The sequence below is a fragment of the Sus scrofa genome, chromosome 2 (assembly GCF_054392235.1).
Source record: "Sus scrofa isolate SSC_HxYL_T2T_F1_AM1 chromosome 2, Sscrofa_HxYL_maternal_Yorkshire_Landrace_v2.0, whole genome shotgun sequence".
Lineage (NCBI taxonomy): Eukaryota > Metazoa > Chordata > Mammalia > Artiodactyla > Suidae > Sus > Sus scrofa.
The window spans coordinates 149,557,723-149,580,956 of NC_139384.1; the positions used below are offsets into that span (position 1 = coordinate 149,557,723).

The 23,234-nt window shown below is 49.3% G+C and overlaps 1 protein-coding gene across 2 annotated transcripts in view; it reads right to left on the minus strand.

Annotated features, from left to right (window-relative positions):
* The window catches only part of SPOCK1 (SPARC (osteonectin), cwcv and kazal like domains proteoglycan 1), a 514,699-nt gene that overhangs the window by 83,664 nt on the left and 407,801 nt on the right, over positions 1-23,234 (minus strand). Inside the window, exons 1-2 of one of the 2 annotated variants that reach the window (XM_085014638.1) lie at positions 12,554-12,921; positions 7,260-7,374 (exon numbers count right to left, since the gene is read on the minus strand). In XM_085014638.1, coding sequence (XP_084870764.1) covers positions 7,260-7,374; positions 12,554-12,664 — 226 coding nt within the window. In that variant the 5' untranslated portion in view covers positions 12,665-12,921. Of the gene's footprint in view, positions 1-7,259; positions 7,375-12,553; positions 12,922-23,234 lie in introns of those variants that run through there. The other variant, XM_003354287.5, reaches the window with a different exon arrangement.

Genomic DNA, 23,234 nt, shown 5'->3' on the forward strand with positions numbered 1-23,234 from the left:
CCAGGAAATCTGAAAGCAGGAGCTGTTACATTCTATGGACCCACCACTATCCTCATCATCTCTGCAGCCTCAATGTCCTGGCGCCTCCACCTCTCAGAACTTCCCCTAAATTGTTCTGAAACAATTTCTTTTTTGAGCTCACTGTAGGTCTTGAAATAATGAGAATCCCAAGCAGAACCTCTGCTGTGTAAGATCTACTGTCGCTGGCCATAAAGCTCCTTCTTTAGTTGGGCAAGTCAGCCCTGACCCTAGGAGAGGAACACCCCGTTTCAGCCTCAGGACACCGCCGTGACTGGAACCGTCTCAGACCTCTCTTCTCTGTCGTTGCCCTCAGTCTGAAGAGAGCTGACTCGCTGTTTTTGTTGTGGCTACACTCTCGAGCCATCTTAATGTCTATTTCGATATATCTATACAAGCGCTTATGCTGAGTTTTCGCTGGCATCCTGATATAGTCCTGATGTTAGGTAATCCAAGGGACATCCAGCCTCCTTTATCTCTGATTGCCACTCTTGAGTTGCTAAACAGGATCGTCATCAAGATGAGGATACAACAGCTGTATCTGGGGGCCCTAACTACATTGATTGTTACAATTGAGCTCATTTAATTCTCACTACACCTGCTAGCCTGAGCCGCTCACCCCTCCGCCAAGGCCTGGGCTCCCACTGTAACACTTGGCTCTGGGAAGGAAGAGGCTACTAAGAGTTTACTAAGCAGTTGGTTTGCTGGGGTTGGGGGGCGGGGGTGGGCAGCTGCTTGCTCTCTTTCATTATCATTTCAATTTATTTCGTATTGTAAGGCTGTCTTTTCTCCTCACAGCAATTCAGAGCAGGGCAACGGAAGAACATGGGCTTCAGGACAGATTACAAATGAATTTTTATCTCTAAGGTGGGAAACTTGTGGCTCTCAGGAACGTGTGGTACGGTGGTGTGGAATGAGCCCAGGCCAGGCTTTCGGTAAACTTCAGAGAACTAAGGGGGCTTCCAGAAAGAAAGAAGAGAAAATGGGTGGGAGAGGGATGCTCTGACCTTGGATAAATTCCATCAGAGGGGGAAGGGCCACGGGCTCGGTGAAGGAGAGCATCCTCTGAGCACTGAAAGCATGGGGAAATGTAGGTTAAAATGCGGAAGGGACGAGTGTGGGTTGTTTTTGCCTGTCTCTGTTTTCCAAAGGAAGCCTGCCCTCTCAATGGACATTCAGTTCAGGTTACAAACACAGTATAACATGAGGGTAAGAGCGCTCATCTAGGAAAGACTTCAAACCCCTCCTCCTTCATTGATGAGCTGTGCGGCCTCAGGCGAGGTACTGAAAAGCTCCCAATCCCAAATGTTCTCACCAGCAACACCAAAGACATCATTTGGTTGTTAGAAGAATTAAACATACACATCAAGGACTTAATATGCATATTAATTAAGTACCTCCTACAGATGATCTCTTGTCACCATGAATCTTTTTCTCCTTTTGAACATTATAATCTATGGTGTATCTATGTCATGGACAATGCTTTAAAAAGAATGGGGTAGACTCAAACAAACTATTGCTGCAAATTCAGACAAAAAGCCCTCACGTACCTTCCATTCTAGTTGGGCAAGTCAGACCATAAAAGAACAGGTAAGGAAATTACATCTAATGTATTAGAAAGTGATAAATGGTATAGAGAAAAATAAAGGAGGAAAGAGAGATCAGAAGTGCTGGGGATGGTTTCCTGAGAAGGTCACGTGTGCAGCCATTGAAAGGTGGCAGACGGAGGGAGCCATGTAGGTGCCTGGGAAGATGGCCCAGGCTGAGGCAGGATGTGAGGGCACATTTGAGGGGTTCACGGGGGTCTGTGTACCTGGAGCTGAGGAAGCAGTGGTTCAAGAGGAGATGCGGCAGCCCATAGGCACATGAAAAGATGCTCAACACTGCTAATTATTAGAGAAATGCAAATAAAAACTCCAGTGAGGTGTCATTTCATACTGGTCAGCGTGGGCATCATTACAATTCCTACAAATCACAAATGCTAGAGAGGTTGTGGAGAAAAGGAAACCCTCCTACAGCGTTGGTGGGAATGTAAAGTGGTGCAGCCACCATGGAAAACAGCAGGGAGCTTCCTCAAAAAATTAAAAATAGAACTACCATATGATTGTGCAATTTCCCTTCTGTGCATATAGCTGGAAAAAATGAGAACCATGATTTGAAAAGATGCATGCACCCTCATGTTCCCTGCAGCACTCCTCACAAAAGCTAAGACATGGAAACAACCTACATGTCCACCAACAAATTTATGTATAAAGATGTGGTACATGTATACAATGGAAAACCACTCAGCTGTAAAAAAGAACAAAATCATGCCATTTGCAGCTACATGGATGGACCTAGAGATGACCACTGTGAAGTGAGTCAAAGACAAAAATCATATGATATTACTTATATGTGGGATGTGAAATATGAAACAAATAAACTTATTTACGAAACAAACTCTGACTCACTCAGAGACATACAATACAAATTTATCGTTCCAAAGGGGAAAGGGAGAGGGTAGGATAAATTAGGAATTTGGGATTCACAGATACAAACTATTATACATAAAATAGATACATTACGAGAACTTACCGTATAGCACAGGGAACTATATTCAATATCTTGTGATAAACGATAATGGAAAGGAATGTGAAAAACAATATACATTTGTGTAACTGAATCACTTTGCTGTACACCAGAAACTAACACGACCCTGTAAATCAACTACAGTGAAACATTTGGATATATCTGAAAAGCTATTCGAAAGACATAATACGATAATTTTGTGTGACTTGTGAGAGGAAGATTTTTTTTTTTTTAACTTCAGCAGATCAAAATACGGAGCGGCCACTGACTAAGATGCAGATACTGCAGGAGGAAGGCAGAGATTTGGGGGTAGATTAGGAGTTTCATTTGGAAAATTCTGATATGACTCTGGGCATCCCAAGAGAAACGCTGGGCGGTCATTACATATTTAAGTCTGGATTCAGGGAAACAGAACTGGCAGGCAAGAGAGAGGTGGTCAAGTGGAAGGAGTGGGGGGAAGAGAGAGAGACAGATGGATGTGACCCTCCATACAAACATGCCTATAAAACACAAAAAAAGGCAGGGCACAAAACATTACATAGCAGAGTTCCCTGGCGGCTCAGTGGGTTAAGGACCTGGTGTTGTCACTGAAGCGGCTCTGGTTACTGCAGTGGCATAGGTTCAATCTCTGGCCTGGAACTTCTGCATGTCATAGGTGCAGCCAAGTGAAAAAAACATTACATGGCCTATGATCCTGATTTTGGATGAGTACAATTTTAAAAGTACATTAGCATAGATATATAAAAATAATTGGAAGCATAGGCAACAGAAAGCTCATAGAACTGGGAATGAGACATTTTTGCCATAATATTTGGATTTTATATAAGAATGGGTATTAATTTATAAATAAAACATAAGGGCAGGAGAAGAATGCCATTTGAGTGAACTGCCAAAGCCATTCATTTCCAGAAAACCCTCTATCGCCCCCTTCCCTGGACACCAGCTGTGATCCTGGCTACCCTCTGTCTCAGTTTACCCTTCTCTCTCTTTTCACCATCAGCTTTTCCCATTCTGAAGGACTTCAGAATGATCAGGGGAACCTATGGTCTACTTTCCCAGAGCTGAACTCATAGAAGAGGAACCCAAGTTCAAAGCCAAAGTCAGTAGTTATTTCCAGAATCCTGATACATACACTTTTCTTCTTGGATGCAGTTGCCAACTTAATTTCCAACTTTTATTTTTTATTATTATTATTTTTTTAGATCAAGACATTTAGAGGCCCAGCAACAAGGCCCCAAAAATAAAATGTTCCTTGACATGTTTAATTTCTGACCCTAACGTAGTGCTGAACAATAAGCAAGTGAAACTGAATTCGTACAGAAATGTTAACATGACCTGCTTTCAAATTTCAAGTTTGCAAGCCCAAGGCCTTCACCCTGTAACACAATAGGCATTAAAGAAAAACGTTCCTTCCTGGATGCAACGATAAATCTCTATTTTGCCAGGAGCCTCTGCAGCAGGAGTCTTTCAGGATTTTTCCACTGAGACATCACTGTGAGGAAGAGTTCTTGATCCCAGCTCTTTGCACCACCTCCTGTTCCCCTTTAAGCACATTACCCCAACTCCACGCATGATAAGGAATGGAATTAGACAACCGTCTGTCAACCCAGGACTTTTTTCCCCGAATCTAGCCCTCAGGTTGAAATCACCCTTTGAGAAGAGGAAATCATTGTAGACTATTTTTCTACTGTTCCAAATAGCTCAGCTGGAGGGAAGCTGTTATTTCCTCTTTAGCATGCCCTGCTGGAAGGATCTGTGCCACTCTTTCCTCCACCGCCAGAATGGAACATGCCCGCTCTGCCCACACTTTCTGGCAGAGTCAGGCCAGGAAAGGGTTACAGCTCCACAGCCTTCTTGCATCGCAAGAACTGTCAAATTACAAGAAAAAGTCAGCCTTCCTTTGATTGATTCTGTCAAGGTAAAATGTTTGCTTTTTTGGTCGCACTTGTGGCATGCAGAAGTTCCCGGGCTGGGGATTGAACCTGAGCCACAGCTGTAACCAGAGCCACAGCAGTGAGAATGCTGGATCCTTAACCCACTGAGCCATGAGGGAAGTTCCAGGTAAAATGTTACTAATTTAAAAATTTCATCACATAATGACCCTAGGGATCTATGAGTGCCCTCTTCCTTGCCCAAATACGTCCTTATTCTCCAGGGAAATGCTCATCAAATCCACATTAAACAGTTAAACATCCTACCCTGACAGGAGATGATACTCTCCTTCCTTAGATATTGTTGGATATGTAATAAATTAACTACAGCCATTCAGTCTTATCATCAACAGGTAGTTCCTGCTCCTCCTCACATTTATATAAAATCTTTCAAGTCACAGCAGCAACTGCGTCTTCAACCAAGAACAGTCTCAGAACCTTGTGGAAACAACTGAACTGAGTTTGATGGCAACATCAAGTAACGGATGCCCTGTTGCAGGCTTGCAAGGTGATATTTCTTAGACAATTGCCAGATGATATTAGAGGCCGTGTGTGGTGTTCCAGGACTGTTTTATGACTTCATAAAAGCCAATGGTTGACCCAAGAGCCAATGGAACAAAAAAATAATTAAACAAGACTACAGGAACTAATGAAGGCAGCATGCTTTTTGATCACCGATTTTAGAATATTGCTGGTATTATATTGACTGTTCTCATTTCTGACAGGCATATCATGAAGTCATTTTGCTTTCTTCCTCATCTACATCTCTATTAACTCAGCAGTCTAGGCTTTTACAAACATTTGGATGTGAAACACTTTTGAGTGGTAATCCCCTTCTCATTCACCTCTCAAAATTCTGGAACACTTTCTTCTGAGTCTTTTTGCTTTTAATGGCAATGTAATATACACATAGGTTCAATAAGATTTTTTTTTTTTGGCTTTTTAGGGCCACACCTATGGCATATGGAGTTTCCCAGGCTAGGGGTCTAATCAGAGCTATAGCCACTGGCTTATGCCACAGCCACAATCCATGCCAGATCCGAGCCACGTCTGTGACCTACCCCACAGCTCATGGCAACACCGGATCCCCAACCCACTGAAAGAAGCCAGGGATCGAACCCGCATCCTCGTGGATACTAGTCAGGTTTGTTACTGCTGAGCCACGACGGGAACCCCTGGGTTCAATAAGAATTTGTTTTAATTTTCACTTGTAAGTAACTGAACAAATAGATGGTACAGCCAAGGCCATACCTGGAGAGTCATATTTGAGAGCAAATCTCATTTAATCAAATGTGACAAGCCCGCTGTGAGGGAAAAGGGTTGTACTTTGGAAAACCACAAAGCCCTCCTAGAAAACTGGTCTATTACCTTAGCTTAGCAAGTCAGGAGACCTTAGCAGATTTGGGGGCCCTTGAGGAGAGATGCGTTCACCCCATTTAAAGATACTACAGACAAAACAGCAGAAGTGACTGTCTTGGATTGGTTTCCTTGCCTCAGAACAGAAGAGTAAATACAGACAATAAAGAATATACATGGATGCTTCTCCTAAGAAGATTCTTAAGATACCTCCAGACAGACGCTAATTTTTTGGACTTTGTAGTTACTTAGCACCGCAGGGCTTCAGGCATTCTGACCAAACTGCAAGAGGCTTGTATAATTTAACATTTCTTACTGCAGATACATAAATGATCAGGCCAAAATGCAATGAGATCGGCTTTTTGGTGACCAAAGTAAGAGTAATCTGCGGAGATTATTTGCGACCGCAGTGCTTTACAGTTTACAATATCCTTCCAGATCCCGGTTAAATCTCCCAGAGTCTTTTAACACAATGTTCCCACCAGCACCTTGAACAAATTTAGACTTGAAAATCTCCATTCATGTGCCCTGGAAAAGACAGGACAGCTTAGGAAGAGGCAAGTGGCTAAACACACACACACAAATAGTGGCAGGCTGCAGAAGACACACGTGTGCATGTGTGCAAACACACACACACACACACACACACACATGGATGTCCAATCTGTTGCATGGAACAGCCAGCTAAGCTGAGAAACCCAGCTCCACAGAAGGCCAAGGTAGAGGTCTATCTTGGGTCTCACGATGAAGGCTCAAAAAAGGGCTGAGACCAGGGGGACACTACTACTTCCTCCATCACGAAAATACCCAGAAAAGCCCAATCTCTCCCCCGCTCCCCCAACTCTCCAAGCCATGGAAGGGAAGTTGTAGCCCCTGGCTCTGCCCCGCGTGCCAAGCTAAATATGTTACTGGAGAAATGCTTTCGTGGGGCGGGGTGGCAGGTGGCAACTCTCCACACTATGACATCCCTGCAGACTCTGTCCTGAAATCTGGCCTTGAGAAATTCAAAGGATTTTGAGATTAGAGTTCGAGGAAGACCAAGATACACCCCAGGGCAGGCCTGGCCTTAATCCTGCAACCCTGTCCCCTTCCCACACCATGGGGAATCTGACCTCCAAAAGAACCTAGTGCCTATCTTGGTCTAACAGAATTAGCCTCCAAGAAGCTCAGCTCTTCTTTTTCTGTTTAATGGAGGCTGAAGGCAGTTCAGTTTGGAATGCCTAAATGACTGGAGCATTTGCCAAGTGCACCCATCCCCCCACCTAGGCCAGAATGGCTCTGTTCAAGGCCAGGGTCCTGGCATCTGGGGCGGAACTTGACCACGGCAGGCAGCCCTCCACCTCCATCCAGCCCTCCTGCAGGGCATCTCCTGTGGTCCCCACTCACCATTCTTTTCTGCCTTGTGTTTTGGCGGCTCGGGTTCCGGGAGACACGGACAGGGCCCATCACAGAGGGTGGTGAGACTCTTGCCAGTGGAACAAGCATGGAACTCCAACTTGCACTGCAAGAGACAGACAGAACAAGCCTTAAAAATACTGCCCAGCAGATGCCTCCTTGGCTTCCTCAGGACACGGCCTGGGCCCCGCTACCCATGGTTAGGCTCACAAAAGCAAAGACAGAGAACAGAGGAATCTACCCCGTAAACAGCCCGAATAACAGACTCAGAATAAGAAACGGCCTTTTATGTTTTCCATAAACATGCACAGGATAGCATCTAAAAACACACCCTGGATAGACGTACTTTAATTAATGGTAAACTCAGCCGTAGCTGTTTATGCGAGTATTAGTATGAAATTAACATCCACAGGGTCCCACAGGGTCCACGAGGTCCCCCCACGTCACAGCAGGAGGCTGCTCCGCCACGTTCCCTTACTCCTGCTAGGAAGCTCTGCCCCTGAAGCCCTCCTGGATCCTCTCAGCTGCTCCCACTCTTCCTGGGGAGGAAGAGTGACCATCCGTTTAGTAGGATGGGTGGTGCCTGCAGGGCCCAGTGCCTTCCCCTGGGAGCCCAAGTGAGGCGTGAAATGCCTTGGCTTCCGCCGTCCCAAACCAGAGCTGTACACAGTCTTTCCCCCAGAGAATGCCTGTGGTTGTCTCACTAGCCGGGGGCCAGGTGGAAACGTCCACCCAATTCTAGCCTTCACAACTAGATGCCTCAAAGCTATACCTCCTCTTGCCAACCCCTTCTTCTGCAACCAAGGTAGCATGCGGGCCACTCTCCCCCAGGTCCTCACTCAAGTCTCAACTGATTGAGAACACAAGGAATAACGAAGGATGTTGTTTATTGATGTAAAAGACCACGACGATTAACAGCATTTTATTACTCCTACATTATGAAAACCAAAAACCAAAACCAAAACAGAGACGTAGGGGCTGACTCGTGGAAGACTGTGACACTCATAGCCCAGGACTCCCAGCCCTGTCTGTTTGACTGCAGGGCTAAGCCCAGACGTCCCCCAGGACCGTTTCTGTCACGTGGGAGAGCCCCAGAGCACAGACTGCACTGTCCTCCACGGGGGGCTGATTATGCGACTGTGCTACTGGCCTGGGCCTGGGTTGTCTGAGCGTTCCCTCCCTTTTCACCTGCAAAATTCTCGAGATCAAGGCCTGGCCGTAATCAGTCTTCCACAAAGGCCCACGGGCCCAGAACCACGTTGCTGTGTGGTGGAGGTTCAAAGGAAGGGGAGATTGGAGCACCCACGGTGCGTGCAGCTCTTATCAGGGGCCATGGGGAATCTTTTAAAAGGAAGAAGAGAGGAGATACGCTCCTTGCCCTTGGAAAACACAAATGCACACCTCTGAAAAAGGCCCCCAGCATTTGCTAAGCAACACATGAGCGCAGTCGAATACTGGCTCCTTGGGAGAGGACGGGCTATTCAGTTCCCACACGGATTTCTCGCAAACAGAGGGAGAAAGGGCTTTCAACCTAACGCATTGGTGTCACTCCTGCGTTACTCCCACTGTCACCCAGGCAGTCGCCCACTACCCTTACAGAGAGAGAGAACAACAGACGAGCCTGCCAGGATTGGCTTCCTCTTAATGCAAAACCCCCTTTGGGGCACATTCCTGGGCTTCTAGTGCTGCGTCTGGTGGGGACCATCTGAAAGAGGCCACGGCCCAGGCTGCAAATGCTGATGGACTGGAGAGAGGAAGCAAAGAGTGTGTAACCTTATAAAGCCACAGGGACGTGACCATGAGGGCAGGTGGGATGTATGTGCCTGCAGACAGTCCAAATGGCTGGAAGATAAGCCAGGAAGAGCACTGGCAGGTGTGTCGCCCATGTAAGAAGCTTCTTTTCAATAGCCTTTGAGCACGCACCCAGGGCTAGAGTGAAGACCACTGCAGCCAGCCCACCCCTCCCTCCTCCCCTGAGCTGGCTCCCTGCAACCATCCTCAGGCTCAGGCTAGTGATTCTTCTATTATTTTTCAACAAAATCCCTAAAGCTCATTTGGGGGGAAATATATTTTACATGTACATGTATTTTACAAAATCAAAATGAGTGCATTTCCTTGCTCTAAAGCCTTGTCATGCTGTGTCTGCAACTGCCTGCTTCTATCTGGGGCAGAGGGTAATCCTCTTCCCAAATATTCTCTGGCCTCCCCGAAAGAAGGGTCTACACTTTGCTCAGCGGCCTGTGTGCAAGGTGATGTCCCCTCTGTGGTGACAGCAAACCTGGCCACGGGACTTGCCTGGGCCAGCGGATTGTGAGCAGGAGGGACCCAAGCCAGGTCTGGGTGGACGTCTGAAGACCCAGTGCTTGGTTTCACCTCTTGGTCTCTTCCCTGTTACCAAAAGGGCACGTGCCCCACAAGGGCCATTCCTTCTGCCTGGGACCCAGAGGGCAGAGGACAGGGAACAGAGCCGCAGCTAACCCACGGCTCGCATGCAGCATGAACAAGAGAGGAAGGCTGGCTGCCATATGCCACCCCTGGGTGGGGATCACTTGCTACCACAGCATAATTTACCAAGAGGTGATGGTCAACAAGACCCTCAAGCACTTAACAGCAGGCCAGAGTCTTAGCCCCTCCCTTCCCTCGGCATGATATGATACTCACATACCCCCGCACAGAGCAGGTGTGCAGTAAATAGCTGCTGAAGGATAAAGGCAGGAGGAAAGGGGCATGGTCACTGTGCAGCTCTAAACCTCTGTCCCCAGCCACCAGGAGCCACCCATCTGCCTGCATGAGGAGTGCAGGTGTCAGAGCTCAGCATTCCTGATGCGTCTCACGACCCAACCTGGACCCATATTGCTCCCTGGTCCTCTTTCAGCTCCACATTTAGCGCTCTGCCTTGCTACCTCCCCACCCACTCCATATGCTCCCCAGATGCCCAGAACCACTGTCCCCCAGGGACGCCTCTCCTCGCCTAGGAACTCCTGCGCATGGTTTTTTTTTTTTTTTTTTTTTTTGTCTTTTTAGGGCCCCACCCATGACTTATGGAAGTTCCCACACTAGAGGTTGAATTGGATCTGTAACTGCTGGCCTACACCACAGCCACAGCGATGTCGGATCCTTAACCCACTGAGCAAGGCCAGGGATCAAACCCGTATCCTCATGGATACTAGTTGGGTTTGTTACCGCTGCGCCACCATGGGAACTCCCCGTGCACGGTAATTCTAGCAACTCGGCCCCTGTGGCTGGCCGCAGCCCCTCTCCGTCACAGCTGATGGCTCGGTCTGTGCAGGCAGCCGGGCCTCTTCCCCAACTCCAGAAAGATGCCACCAGAGAAAACAATATTTATCTGCAGTGGAGGAAACACATGTTTCAAGGGCACAGATCTGCCTTTTATCTTCCAGAATAATATGTGGCATTTAAATGACGCCCAAAGACCATAATTTCATTTTTTATAAAGCTCAAATTGTGCTATGTAGAGATACACACCTATGTGGGAATAAGAGCTACTTCAACAAGTGGGGGAGGGGTGGACAAATACCATTGCAAGAGGGGTTACCTCCAGGGAGGAGGGAGGGGGGTCGTGGGAGACAGGAGCCCACAGAGGCCTCGTGAAACCAGGAGTGGTTGATTTCAAGAGTCAGGTGGTGGATTCTGAGGCTTCTGCTTTGTTAGTAGGCTTGGCAATGTGTAAATAATGCATCTGTGTTTATGTGTCAAGTATTTGATGATAAAATATAAAACAGAGTTTATAGGTGTCTATGGAGGTGACGGCCCAGCGATCACCACTGCCCAGAGGAAGCTTCCTTAGAGGAATGAGCCAGCATGAGTGTGGGGCACCCTCCGGTTCGGTAAGCCCTGGATCGCATCTGGGCACAGGCATCTCACACACATTCCTTCCTACAGCTCATCTCCCAGTCCCATCCGTGGGGTTCCCCAACAGCCTCCTACTCCTCCCCCTCTTCCCCATGTCCTTGCTAGGGAAGAACAAAGATTCCAAAAGAGATCCCTGTGCCAACTTTACCCATCAGGGCTTCCCCTGAGACTGGGCTGTACAGCATGCCTGGGACCTGCACACCAAAGAAAGGCCTCCAGTTCCTCTTCCGACCTGCAGGGGACGGAGGCCCAGGAAAGCTCTGGTCCATTTACTGCCAGTCACAGGTGGAGACAATGCACAGATCTGGGTGGACCTGGCAGAAGTGTGCCCTGGTCAGTGTACAAAGAGATTCTTGAAACACAAAGCAGGTGTCCTACAGACCTGCCAAGAGAACGAGAGCCAGGGGAAAAAGAGACACCTACGTAACCTGGCCAAGGCAGGGATTCTGCTCCTAGCTGTGAATTCCTGATCAAGGGACGCCAGGCTCCCACCCATCAGGACATATGCAGCTTTCCTAGGAAAGGGGTGCGGGGAGCAGGGAGCAAGGGAGTGGAAGGATCTTCCCAGGGAAATGGGAGGAGGGAGAAATAAGAGTCCCCCAGCACACCGGGCAGAGGCAAGGCTTCAGAATTCCCACACCTTCGCCCTCACAGTGTTCTCAAAGCATGGGGTGGGGGAACTGACAAAATCATGGATGGAGATTCCGTGGCAGAAAAGACATTCGCAGAAAGCATGTGTCTGCTTCCTGCACGTGTGCCACGCAGGTCCTGAGCATCCAGGCAGCCCGCCTCCCCCCCTCCTGCCTGGGCTGTTGTCCTGTGTCAGAACAGGGTGTGCAGAGCTTCAAGTTAAAGAGATTGCCAGCCTGCCTCAAGGGCTGTTTACCGCAGCCCTGGCAAATGGGCTTCCACCTAGATTTTTAACACTTTTTTTTTGGGGGGGGGTGCATCTCTGGCTTATGGAACGTCTCAGGGCAGGGACTGAAGACAGAGCTGCCACAGCGAAAATGTCAGATCCTTAGCTTGAGGCACCAGAAGAAAACTCCTGGATTTTTAGAAGTGATCATCCTTAAAGGACGGATTACCCTGTCTTAGGCTCATAAAGCACAGATCTTTGCGCCAAGATGGCTCAATTCTCCTAAAAAGAAAGTAACACAGAATGGCAGCCTCGGGACATGGGGTCACTGGGAATAAAGAACACGGCCAATGTGTCAGCTGAGGCTCACGGCCAGAAAAGAAGAAATATGAAAAATTCAAGCCTCTATATTGCTTTTGGGATAAAACACTTAAATAAATAATTAGCCATAACTACTGAAAGGAAGAGAGCTGAAGAAGTGGGAAATAAGTGAGGAGTTCAAACACAGTTCTGGAACCCATCTTCACACAAAGCAAGCATAAAAATAAATACTAACCGTGGAAGCTTCTATACCTCTCGACCTGCTGGAACACATATGCCTGCCCCAATCAGCACAGAAACAGAGAAGCCGGAAGAAGAGCCAGAAATTCCACAAAGGGGCAGGCATATTCAAACTGCTGACCTACTTAAAAATAAATGTGCTAGCAGATTTCCCAACCAAACTTCCCTTCCCGCTTTGCCTAACCCGCCAACTCATGTCGGAATGAGCGCATGTCTGGGCACAAATGGCCAGTAACCCTCTCTCCTCTGCGATTTGTAAAGCGAAGCTAATAACCTCGCTCTGGCTCACTGCTCCCGAGGCTTCCACGGGGTACCCCCTCCTCCACCACCGCACCTCACTCTTCCTGTTGCCTCACATGCTTTGGGTGTTATTTTTAACATTTCATTTAAATCGCTTTCTTGGCTGTATTTCATCAACCTATCATCTATTTTTAAACCAGACTGTTGACAGTTCGCAGTTGACAATTTGGTTCACAGTTGACGAATTCTGATTTGTTTTTATTCCCCCAAAATCATCTCAAAGAAGGGGGATGTAGAAAATCTCATGCATCTGCCGGCTTTCTAATGGTGGGGGCGGGGGTGGGGGGCAGGCGAGCAGCCGTTGATGGCACACGTTCTCTGGGGACAAGGAACCACTGACCTTTCTGCCCAGGGCTGCAATGTCCTGGGATCATCTGATGGGAAGAGTGAGGAGACACAAGGGAGGGGGCTTGGGGCTCTTGTTCAGAAGTTTCAAACGTGCACGCATGTGGGTCCCTTCCCGAATGCCGCAAGTATTTACTGTGTGCCTACTGCGGTCCGGGCCCTGTTGGAGGTTCTGAACCAATGGAACAAAGGTCCTGCTCTCCTGAAGTTTATGGGCCAGGTACTGATGAGGGCGGTGAAGGAGCATCACGGAGAGGACAAGACAGGGAGTAGCAAGGAAGGCATGGCACATCACCCAGGTGACCGCAAAGTCTTCCAGCAAGATGACATCTGGGCAAGGAACAGAGCAAAGTGAGCCAGGAAGCTATGGGGGGAAGGGGGCTCCAGGCAGAGGGAAGTGCAAAGGCCCTGAGGTGGAAGGTGCTGACTGCTCTTGAGACACAGACAGGAAGGCAGTGAGGCTGGAGAGAGGGGGAAGGGAGCAACGCAGCTGGGCTGCTGGCGGGCCTCTGCAGAAGGTCTGTGTGCCCAGGCTCAGCCTTTACATCCCGTCCTGCCTCTGTCTCTCTCTCTGTCACACACACACACACAAACATACACACTCTCTCCCCCTTACTTTCTCTCTCTCCCATACACACTTTTCTTTTTTTTTTTAATTTGTATTTTTGCTTTTTAGGGCCGCACCTGCATCATATGCAAGTTCCCAGGCTAAGTAAGGGTTGAATCAGAGCTACAACTGCCAGTCACATTCCCAGCACTGGTGGATCCAAACCGCATATGGTCTGCAGCCTACACCACAGCTCAGGGCAACACTGGATTCCAGACCTGCTGAGAAAGGTCAGGGATGGACCAGACATCCTCACTAGTCGGATTCATTTCCGCTGCACCACAAGGGGAACTCCCCACACTTTTCTTTTCTCAATTGAGAGTTCCAAAGAAGGCAGCACTTGAAAGCTAAGTCGCCTAAAATGTGAAAAAGAAAAGCTCTTCTTTAGAACAGAAGAATGCCAGCTAAATGCATTTAGAAGGAAAGACAGATTTAGAAAAGTGTCGTTTTGCAACCCTCTATGTAACAACCAAGTCAAGAAGGAATTGTTCAATGTTTTCTAAAAATACTGGGTGAAAGTTCCTGGGGAACAGGACATTCACACAGGCTCCAAGTGTCAACCCACAGAATACCTAATTAAAAGAGGAAAATGTGCATTGTCAATAAACACTTGGCAGTCACCCCTTAACAAAGGGGCCAAGGAGCCAATTTAGTGCCACCAGGGGTGGCACCACCTGGCACAGACCTCCTAATGTGCCTCAAAAAGAAGTAATGACAGCGCCTTTGAGGTATCGGTGCCAAAAAAAAGAAGGCTTAACCTGAATCTGTTCATTACAAACCCAATCCAGACCTGAGGACATTTATATGACAACTGCCTTAACAGCTCAAAAAATAAAACAAACAAACAAAAAAACCCCGGAGTGAGTGGGGCATTGTTCTAGAAGAAATTTAAAAGAGGAAACAAGTGTAATGAGTGAGGCTTGATCGGTTCTTGAATAATAATTACCCAGAGCTATAAAAGGCATTCTGGGGGAAATGTTGTGATTGCAATGTGGATTACATATTAAGAAACCCTGAATTATTGTTCTCGAAGGTGTAATAATACCTATTAAGGTGGCCATACAGGAGAATGCCTGTTCTTTTTTCTTAGGAGGGAGACGTCACACTGTCTACAAATTACTTCTAAATGGTCCAGGGAAAAACTGCACAGGGGTATAAAGAGAGGCGGGGCGGGGGGAGAGAATGCATCATTTTAGCATTTTAGATCTTGCAAAGGTACATGAGAATGCTGCAAAATTTTAATAACTGTCAAACCTTAGTTGAGGTGTACACGGGTATTCATTCCAATATTCTTGAAACTCTTCCATACATTCATAATTGTTACATCAATCTCTAGGGAAAAGTAAATATAACTTGCTTTGTCCAGTGGGACCAGAATTCTTTGCAGAAACCACAATTTGCTCCCCTGACTGTTGTTCCTTCACCTGCCCACTAGAGGGCGAGCTCAGGGGGGCGGGCAGCCAGGACCCTGTTGGTACCACCTGGCCTGGAAGTGAGATGAGCAGGCCTTCAACAAGGGTTTGTTAGACTTAGGTTTTCCTGACACACAAATTCTCTTTACAGACGTAAGGAGGCACCACTGTAGTGGGAAGGCTTGGCACAGACATCCTGAACTGCAGCATTTTAGATCTTGCAAAGATACATGTTTGTGTTGCATATGGGGAAACTGAGGCTGGAAGAAGATGGGCAGCTTGTCTGAGACCATTCTGTTTAGTAATTTCCTCGCCTGCTGCCCACCTCGTCTCAGCCCCGGCTTACAGCCAGGACCTCATACATGCTTATTTATTTCTAGGATGCACCACACCTAACACTAGGTGAGAGCTAGTGCTGGTTTTACAGGTGAAAAGACGGAACCCTGGAGAAAGCAAAGGACAGCCGTGAGGTTACAAGGCTATCAATGGCAGATTTCATTTGAATCCAGATCATTCAACCTCTCCCCCTAGTCTGCTGTTGTTTGTGGGGACACACAAACTGCTCCCACGGCAGGGGGCTCGCCAAGCCTTGCCTGGCATCCAGGGGGAGCCGGATGAAGAGGCAGAGGACAAGAGGAGGAGTGAGCCAGAGTTGGGGAGATGGAGAAGGGAGGCTGCCATGATGCTGAGCTCTAGCGGGGAGGTGAGCCGCTGGCTGCTTCTCCCGAAATCATGCCACATGGAACCCTGGCTGCTCTGCTGAGAGTGATGCTGTTCAAAGTCACTTTCAACGGCTGAAATTCGCTAAGAGAACGTACGGAGGTCAGGCTGGTTGGCCGGCAGATCTGGAGAGGATCCTGGGGGCGCCCTTCCTTTGTGTCCAGAAGCTGATGGAAGTGCCAGGGCTGTAGCTATTCTGGGCTGACAGACTCATTGTCCAGCAGCATCCACGGCTCTGCCCGGTCATTCAGGGGCTGGCAGTTCAGAGTGTCCCAGCCAGGGCCTCAGAACTAGATTCCCACCTGGCAGGAAGTTCCTTGAGAGCAAGAACTGCATGCTGCTGGCCTCACATCCCCCAGGGCCAGATATGAGTCCTACTCCTTGAGAGTGGGCTTACCGCATGAATTAGCCAACCATCTTCCTAGTCACTCTAATTGGTAAGGGACCACCACTCTCATTTTGCAGAGGAGGCGAGACACAGGTCAGCAAAGAGAACACAACTAAGGATGAAAGGAGAGAGGAAGAAAAGACAGGGGGAGAGGAGGAATGGCAGGAGGAGAGGCAGGAAGCCAAGTGAGGAGAAATACGAGGAAGAGGATGGGGGCGAGGCCAGAGAAGGAAGCAGCAGAAGACTCCAGGAGGTGTGGGGAGCTGGGTCTTGTGCTCCTGCCTGGCTGAGTGTGTGGGCTTGGGCGGGTCCAGGAGAAAGAAAGAGTGTGTTCCAAGGTGCTGGCACCTGCTTAAAAGAAAATGTTTCCACTGCTAGAAATGCCCTTGGGATGCCCATCTCTCTGGTTGTCCCTGCTTCCTGGAGTCCCTGCCCCGCCCTAAGCCACCTCGCTCAGCTGCCCTTCCCCCCACCCTTCCGGCTCTGCCTGCCTCTATCATTGCAAACCCAGAAGGGAGTCTGACCTTCAGGGGCTCAGCCGCTTACAGGAGGTGAGGATCAGGGCAATGAGCATCACCTGCTCAAGTCTCCCTTTCCTTATCCCTAAACAAAAAGAGCCCCCCTCCTGCAGCTGTCAGGAGAGCAGAACAGACGACTCGGGGGTCCCTTGTACTGGCAGATTCTACATCTTCTTCCATCCTCAGGCCCTCTCAGCCCTGCCTTTGCTCCTCCTGCCTCCAAGAGCTTCTCCACACATGAGTGAGTTTCATCCAATTCAAGTCTATTTGAGATGCTCCACTCCAGCCTACATGCATCCCCGGTTCCCCGTCATCCTTAGGTAAAAATGAAGATTTGCCCCCAGCAGAAGAGGCCCCGCCCACTCCGCTCCAGAGTACAGATCCCCCAAGTTGACAGTGGATGCTCCAGCTTGGCCTCTCCTCCTCAACACCCTGCTCTGCCTGTGGCCCCCCATGGAGCCTGTGCTGCTGGCTCCAAAGGCTCCTGTGCCCACCTCAACCCCAACACCTGCCGTGTTTTACCACGACTGCTTTCTGGCCGGTCTCTCTCATGAGCTCCACACACTGGATGTTTTAATGTACATGTTTAGCCCCAGTGCCGAGCACAGCATCTAGGAAACAGCAGGTACTAAATATACCTGAAGACAAAGAGATGCTCAGGCCGGTGAACAGATGGATACTGGTCCCTCCCGTCTCGCTGCCTACTGAGCAATCCCATAGACCGGGGGTTGAGTCCAGTCCAGCTGCCCAAATGATACCATCTCTCCCTGCACAACTCCAGGTGTTGATGGGCCTTGGCCCCGTGAATGACATCCGGGCTCTCAGAGTCTGCCAGCTGCAGAGCTTGGATGGCCCCTCTCCTGCCCACTGTGACTCTCCCTGCTGGCCAGGGAGTCGGACCAAAGATCCCCATGTGCTGACATATTCCCCACGTGGCTAGATTAAACTCAAGTCCTCAGTTCTGAGGCCCATCACCTCTGGTTCTAGTTTTGCTTCTCCAATAGCAATGCCTCATTTCTTCGACATCCGTGCTCCACCCCGCTCCCCAGGCCTTGCTTCACCAGGAGGGTCCTCTCACCTGACGGCTTTTCTCTTTCCCCATCCCAGCCTCCCAACTCAGGCTGCCACCCTCTACCACACCCAACCACTCTTGCTGCAGCAGAACCCCCTGCTCCAGGTGCATTTTCAACCTCCACGCCCCAGGCCTGCTCCTCTGGTGGCCTCTGTCCCCTGGGGTGGACTTCTCACTGGTAATTTAGCTGCTGGACTTTAGGGCTTTTGTGGAATCCACCTGTGTGTCCTTAAGAGTCAGGCTATGAACCTAAGTATAGCTGTATCCTCCATGGCCCTGGCAGAAATTGATTATAAAGTCTTCATAATATGTATAATGTTCACTGGAACCAGGCATTGTGTGAAAATTGTACCTACACTGTTTTCTCGTATTTGCACTCCAGCATCTACAAGGGAAGAGCTATTCTAACAGACACCTTACACGGGCTCAGAAACACTGAGTGCCCAGGGAAAGCCAGCTCTAAGTGGCGGAGCCAGAATTCAAACCCGGGCTATCTGACTCTAAGGCCTGTGTTCCCAAGACGTTAATTGCATGGTCTCACGGCCAGATATTTACCAAGTGCAGGGCTGTACTGACAAGGGTCCATCTTGTCAGCCTACCCAGGGGGCCTGCAAGAGGCCCTCTCTTATAAAGGGTTGGGGTTAGGGTTGGAGTTGGGGTTAGGGTTAGGGTTAGGGTTAGGGTTGGGGTTAGGGTTATCGCCCACGTGGGAGGCATGCTCTGTGGAGCATACCAGGGCAGCAAGCCTCAGGGTTATACCGTTCTGCACCTGGAAAGGCAGAGAGGCTGTGTCCCTCTCCAGCGTCTCTGTCAGGCTCCTGTCATGATCTCAATGGGCCATGGGCTCCATGAGGGCAGGCATCTTGGACTTCTCTCTCCCTGTTGCATCTCAGACACCTGAGGCGTGCCCAGCATAGTAGGGACCCATATTCATAGCTCAATGAAAGAATAAATGAATGCCACAGAAAAGAATACCCTCCTAAACCCTGCCAGGCCTATCACCAAAGAAAGAATGAGTGTCTCAGGAAATGAGTGAAGAAGAACCACAGACATTCTAAGTGGCGACAGCAGAGAGAGGAATTCACAGCCACCAAAAGGCTGAGAGGACCACGTCACTAATGGGAAGCAAAGTCAGACTGAGAAGAAGTGTGCATCACTCCACAACCTCTGCGAAGTGGACCAGCAAAGGTCACTTCGATGGTGTCAAACTCATTGTCTTGTGGTTTTGAACTTCTGAGAAGGCAGGCTTGGTAGGAGCTCAGGATGATGGTGAAGCCTCCTTCCTGTTCTGGCCACCTCAGCAGGAGGACGCACCACCTCTCGTCCAGAGCATCTCTGAAGGGTAGTCCCAAGGCACCTTCTTCACGTTGTCTGCATTTCTTTGTCATCACTGATACCTGTACAGACAGGCTCCTGGGTCTTGGTTTCTGATGTGATGACCTCTCGGAGGGCCTTGTCATAAAAACCCCTCGCTTCACTCCGATACAGAGACTCCGCAGACAAGGGAGAAGAAATACAGATGGAGAAAGAGAAGCAGCAGATTTCCAGATGGATAAAGCATCCAGGTTGCATCCCCAGAAGCCCCTGACGCTGATGAATGAGAAAACAGGTGCCAGCTAAGCACATCCACCAATTCCCTCCCAAAGCTAACACGTGCCAAGGTCAAAAACAGCCATTAACATCTCACCGCAGCCTCACATAAGATAACCATCACCAGCCATGCAGCCTCCTTTTGCATCTGCTCTTCAGAACAATTTTTTTCCTCCCCTTCCCCTCCCCATTTACTTGCTCTGGAAACTAAACCCCCAACACCTTTCTGAAAAAAGCCTGCATACATTCATAAGAGCCAACAAAAGAAAGCCATAGATAAACATGGCCAAAAATGCCAAAGCAGACGTTGACCACACGCAACAGGATTAAGGTGATATTTTCAAAATGACACAGAAACTTAAACTTTGAATTACTACCCGATTTTACTGCTTAGAGATGAAAGACCCTGGAGTGCCGAACGAAAAAGCCATAAAACTCAAAGAGGATTTTCTTTGCTTGGCATCACCTCTGTGACAAATACATTTAAGTAATAAAATGCCCTTGTAAGAGTTCATTCTCTGAAACTGGGGAGGGCTGGACAAAGTCTGCCATGTTCCCCAGTGAGTCTCATCTTATTCCTCTAAAACCTGAGAAAGGGGGAGCCATCTGCACCCGGTGCCCCATGAGGCTGACCTTTGAGCCCACCCTGCCCTGTGAGGTGAGCTCGGGTTGGTAGTTTCCCTGCCCATCCCAGAGGCAGAAATGTCTAGGTCCTGTTATTCCCAGAGACCCCCTCTCCTTTTGTACTTTTATTCTTGAGGCTGTAACTACAGCCCCAGTGGTCCTGAGACAGCCATGACTTGTCAGGGGCAAGCCTTCAAGGGCAGGTGAGGTATAGGCATGTGATGTTGCCATGGAGGTACCTGGCGCACTTCTTGAGATGTACAGGGAGGTGGATCTGAAACCAGAAGATCAGCCCTGGGGACGAAGGGAGCAGAGACACACCCAGAGCCTGCAAAAAGCCCTGTGATGAGATGCCAGGACCCAACCAGGTAAGGGACAGTGATGAGGGTAAAATGAAGAGGTGAGCAACTGACCTGGTAAAAGACCGGAGGGGCAGGAGTGGGGACCCAGCCATAGCGGGCAGCCAGTCGGAGACAAGAAGCCACGGAAGCTCTCATGACGAGTGCAGGGGACGGTGAGTTCAGATGAGGATGCATGAGAGTTAACCCGGTGCTGAGGGGCTGGGACGTGAGAGAAGCAGTTTGTACAGCTTTTGAGCATCCATCAGCCTTAGACTGCCCCCCACACTGTGTCCTCGGGCATGGAACGGGGCCAGGAAGGCCCCAGAGTTCAGGCTGGCCCTCCGCCTATAGGGGTCTGAGCAAAGCGTTACAGCTTCAAAGATCCAGGAGCTCATCACACATTCAGTCCTCAGCTCCAGCTTCACACAAGCCTTTCCTCTCCCTGATTTCAAAGTTAGAGAGTTCAAAATAGTCTCCTCCCACCCTGACCAAGTTTCCAGTGGCATATTTTGATGTCAATCCAGAACCTGCGTTAATCAGGCCAAAATTCACTAACAAAGGCCAACTGTGATCTCCAGGAAGCTAGCAGCTCTCCAACAAGTATAATTCGTGTTTCCTTACAGCAGAGCAATTCTTCTAATACTGTAACAGCAAGCTCCGGGGGGTAGGGGAGACCCCTGCGAATGAAATGAGACAGCTCCCATCTTGAGGCATGTGCTGCCCTGTGCGGGCTCCCTCCCATCTCAAGGAATGGTGTGCTGCAAAGTGATACAGAGTGCTCCCGTTGTGGCACCCCCTCATCATTGTCACTGCCACAGATAATTAAGCTCATCAATTATCTCCTTCCCTCTGCTGCTTTAGGACGACACCACTTGTGAGGCTCACAGGACGCCCATGCTTCAACCACTCAAATCCTCAGGAACTGCGCTGTTGACTTCCCCGAAGAGCTGAGTGGTTGACGCAGAAGTTCTGGGATGAACCACCCCAGGTTCTACTCCTTTTGGCTCTAGACTTCCGAGCTATGGGGAAATTAATGACCCCCCCCCCAACTCTCCTATTATGTAAAATGGGAGAAGGGTTAATGCGGGTCTCCATGGGCTGCTGTAATCCACGCCTTCACCTCAAGTTTGCTGAGCATCTCCAGTGTGCCAGGCAGGGTTTGAGGTGCCAGGGATACAGCAGGAAACAAAACAGGCACAACTGCCCTTCTCTCCAAGTTAACATTCTAGAGAAGGAAGTCAGATACTAGAAAAAAATCAATAGGAAGTGACGTGTATGCAGTGCTCAGGCTCAGAGGCGCTTGGAACCGATGGCTACATGGGATACCTGTGGAAGCTGGTAGGCCTCTATCCATGCCTCCAGTGTGACAGGAGGGACTAAATGACACAGTAAGAATCCTACTGAGGTCAGGAGTGAGGCAGCATCATGGAGAGGAAAGAATTTGGAGGTAGACACAGTGGGACTCAAATCCCAGCTCCCCCTCGCTCACTCCATCACTTAACCCTCCGAGGCTCAGTTTCTGCAGCTATAGAGTGGGGGTGACAGTGGCACTGCCTCCTTGTGGTGTGAGGATCAGCCAGGGCTATGGTCAGGGCTCAGCCCCTACGCCAACACCCCTGCCCCTGCTGCCCCATGCTGATGAGGCAGCTGTTACGGGGCCTGCCTTCCACTTGTGAGACTGCGCCCAGGGTGGCTGAGTCACTGCACTCGTCATCCACAAAAATGCCATACATCCCACCCTCACCTGATGGCTTTGCCCCCTTCTACTTGCTAACAATGGCACAGAGCAAACAGGTGCGCCTTGAAGCCACAGAGAGGCCTGGGGACTGAAGGGGGGCAGCACACAGCCCATCACTCCTGTTCAACCCGGAGCCTCGGCAGGTGACCATTCCCTTTCCCTGACAGCCTGTGAGCTCCCCTGGGACCCCCCAAGAGCATTGCTCTCCTGCCCAGATGCTGCGGGGATACAGAAAATACATGAGGGATGAAAACAATGCAAGCAGAAGCAGTGTGGTGGGGGGGGGCAGGGGGGACATGGGGAAGGGACCAGTACAGAGGGACTCATCACTCCAACTCCCCCCACACCAAGGCCTCTGTAAGAGGCACTCGTGAAAACGAATGTTCTGCTCACGATTCGGTAGGGCCACAGAGGGGAAACCTATTAAACCTAAAGCAACAGAAAACTTCTATTAGATCCTCCAGGCCCCTCCATAAGTCCCTCTTCAGCTGCCTCTGACCCAGGCAGGCTCTGACTCAGCTCCCCAGCCCAGCTCCCCATCACTGGCTCCAGATATTTCTCCTCTGGCACCTCATATTCAAATCCCGCTAAGGAAGCAAAGGGCCCTTTTAAGAACCCACCATCTATAGAAGGCAGGGGACTTAGAGTACATAATTTTCCACAATCACCCACAGATTCTACGTTTATTACACTTATAATCAGGACAGAGCAATAAAACTTGCTTAAAAAAAATAAGTTCCTTGTATCTAGGAGACAACCAAATATGTGATTCTAACAGAAGGGACCCTTGGCACCCAGGGTGACACATCTTGAGAGGAGGTCACCAATTGGAGGGTTCCATAAGTGGCACCACTGAGACCAGCCAGAATTGTCCCTATTTGACCCCTCCCCCGCCCCCATCCCCCGCCCCACACAGGGCAGAGGACGAAGGAGTGGAAGTGGACCTAAATGGTAGCTGTCTGGAAAGACCCAGACATTCCTAGAAAGGAAAAACCAAGATTTAAATTTAGGGCCATGACAA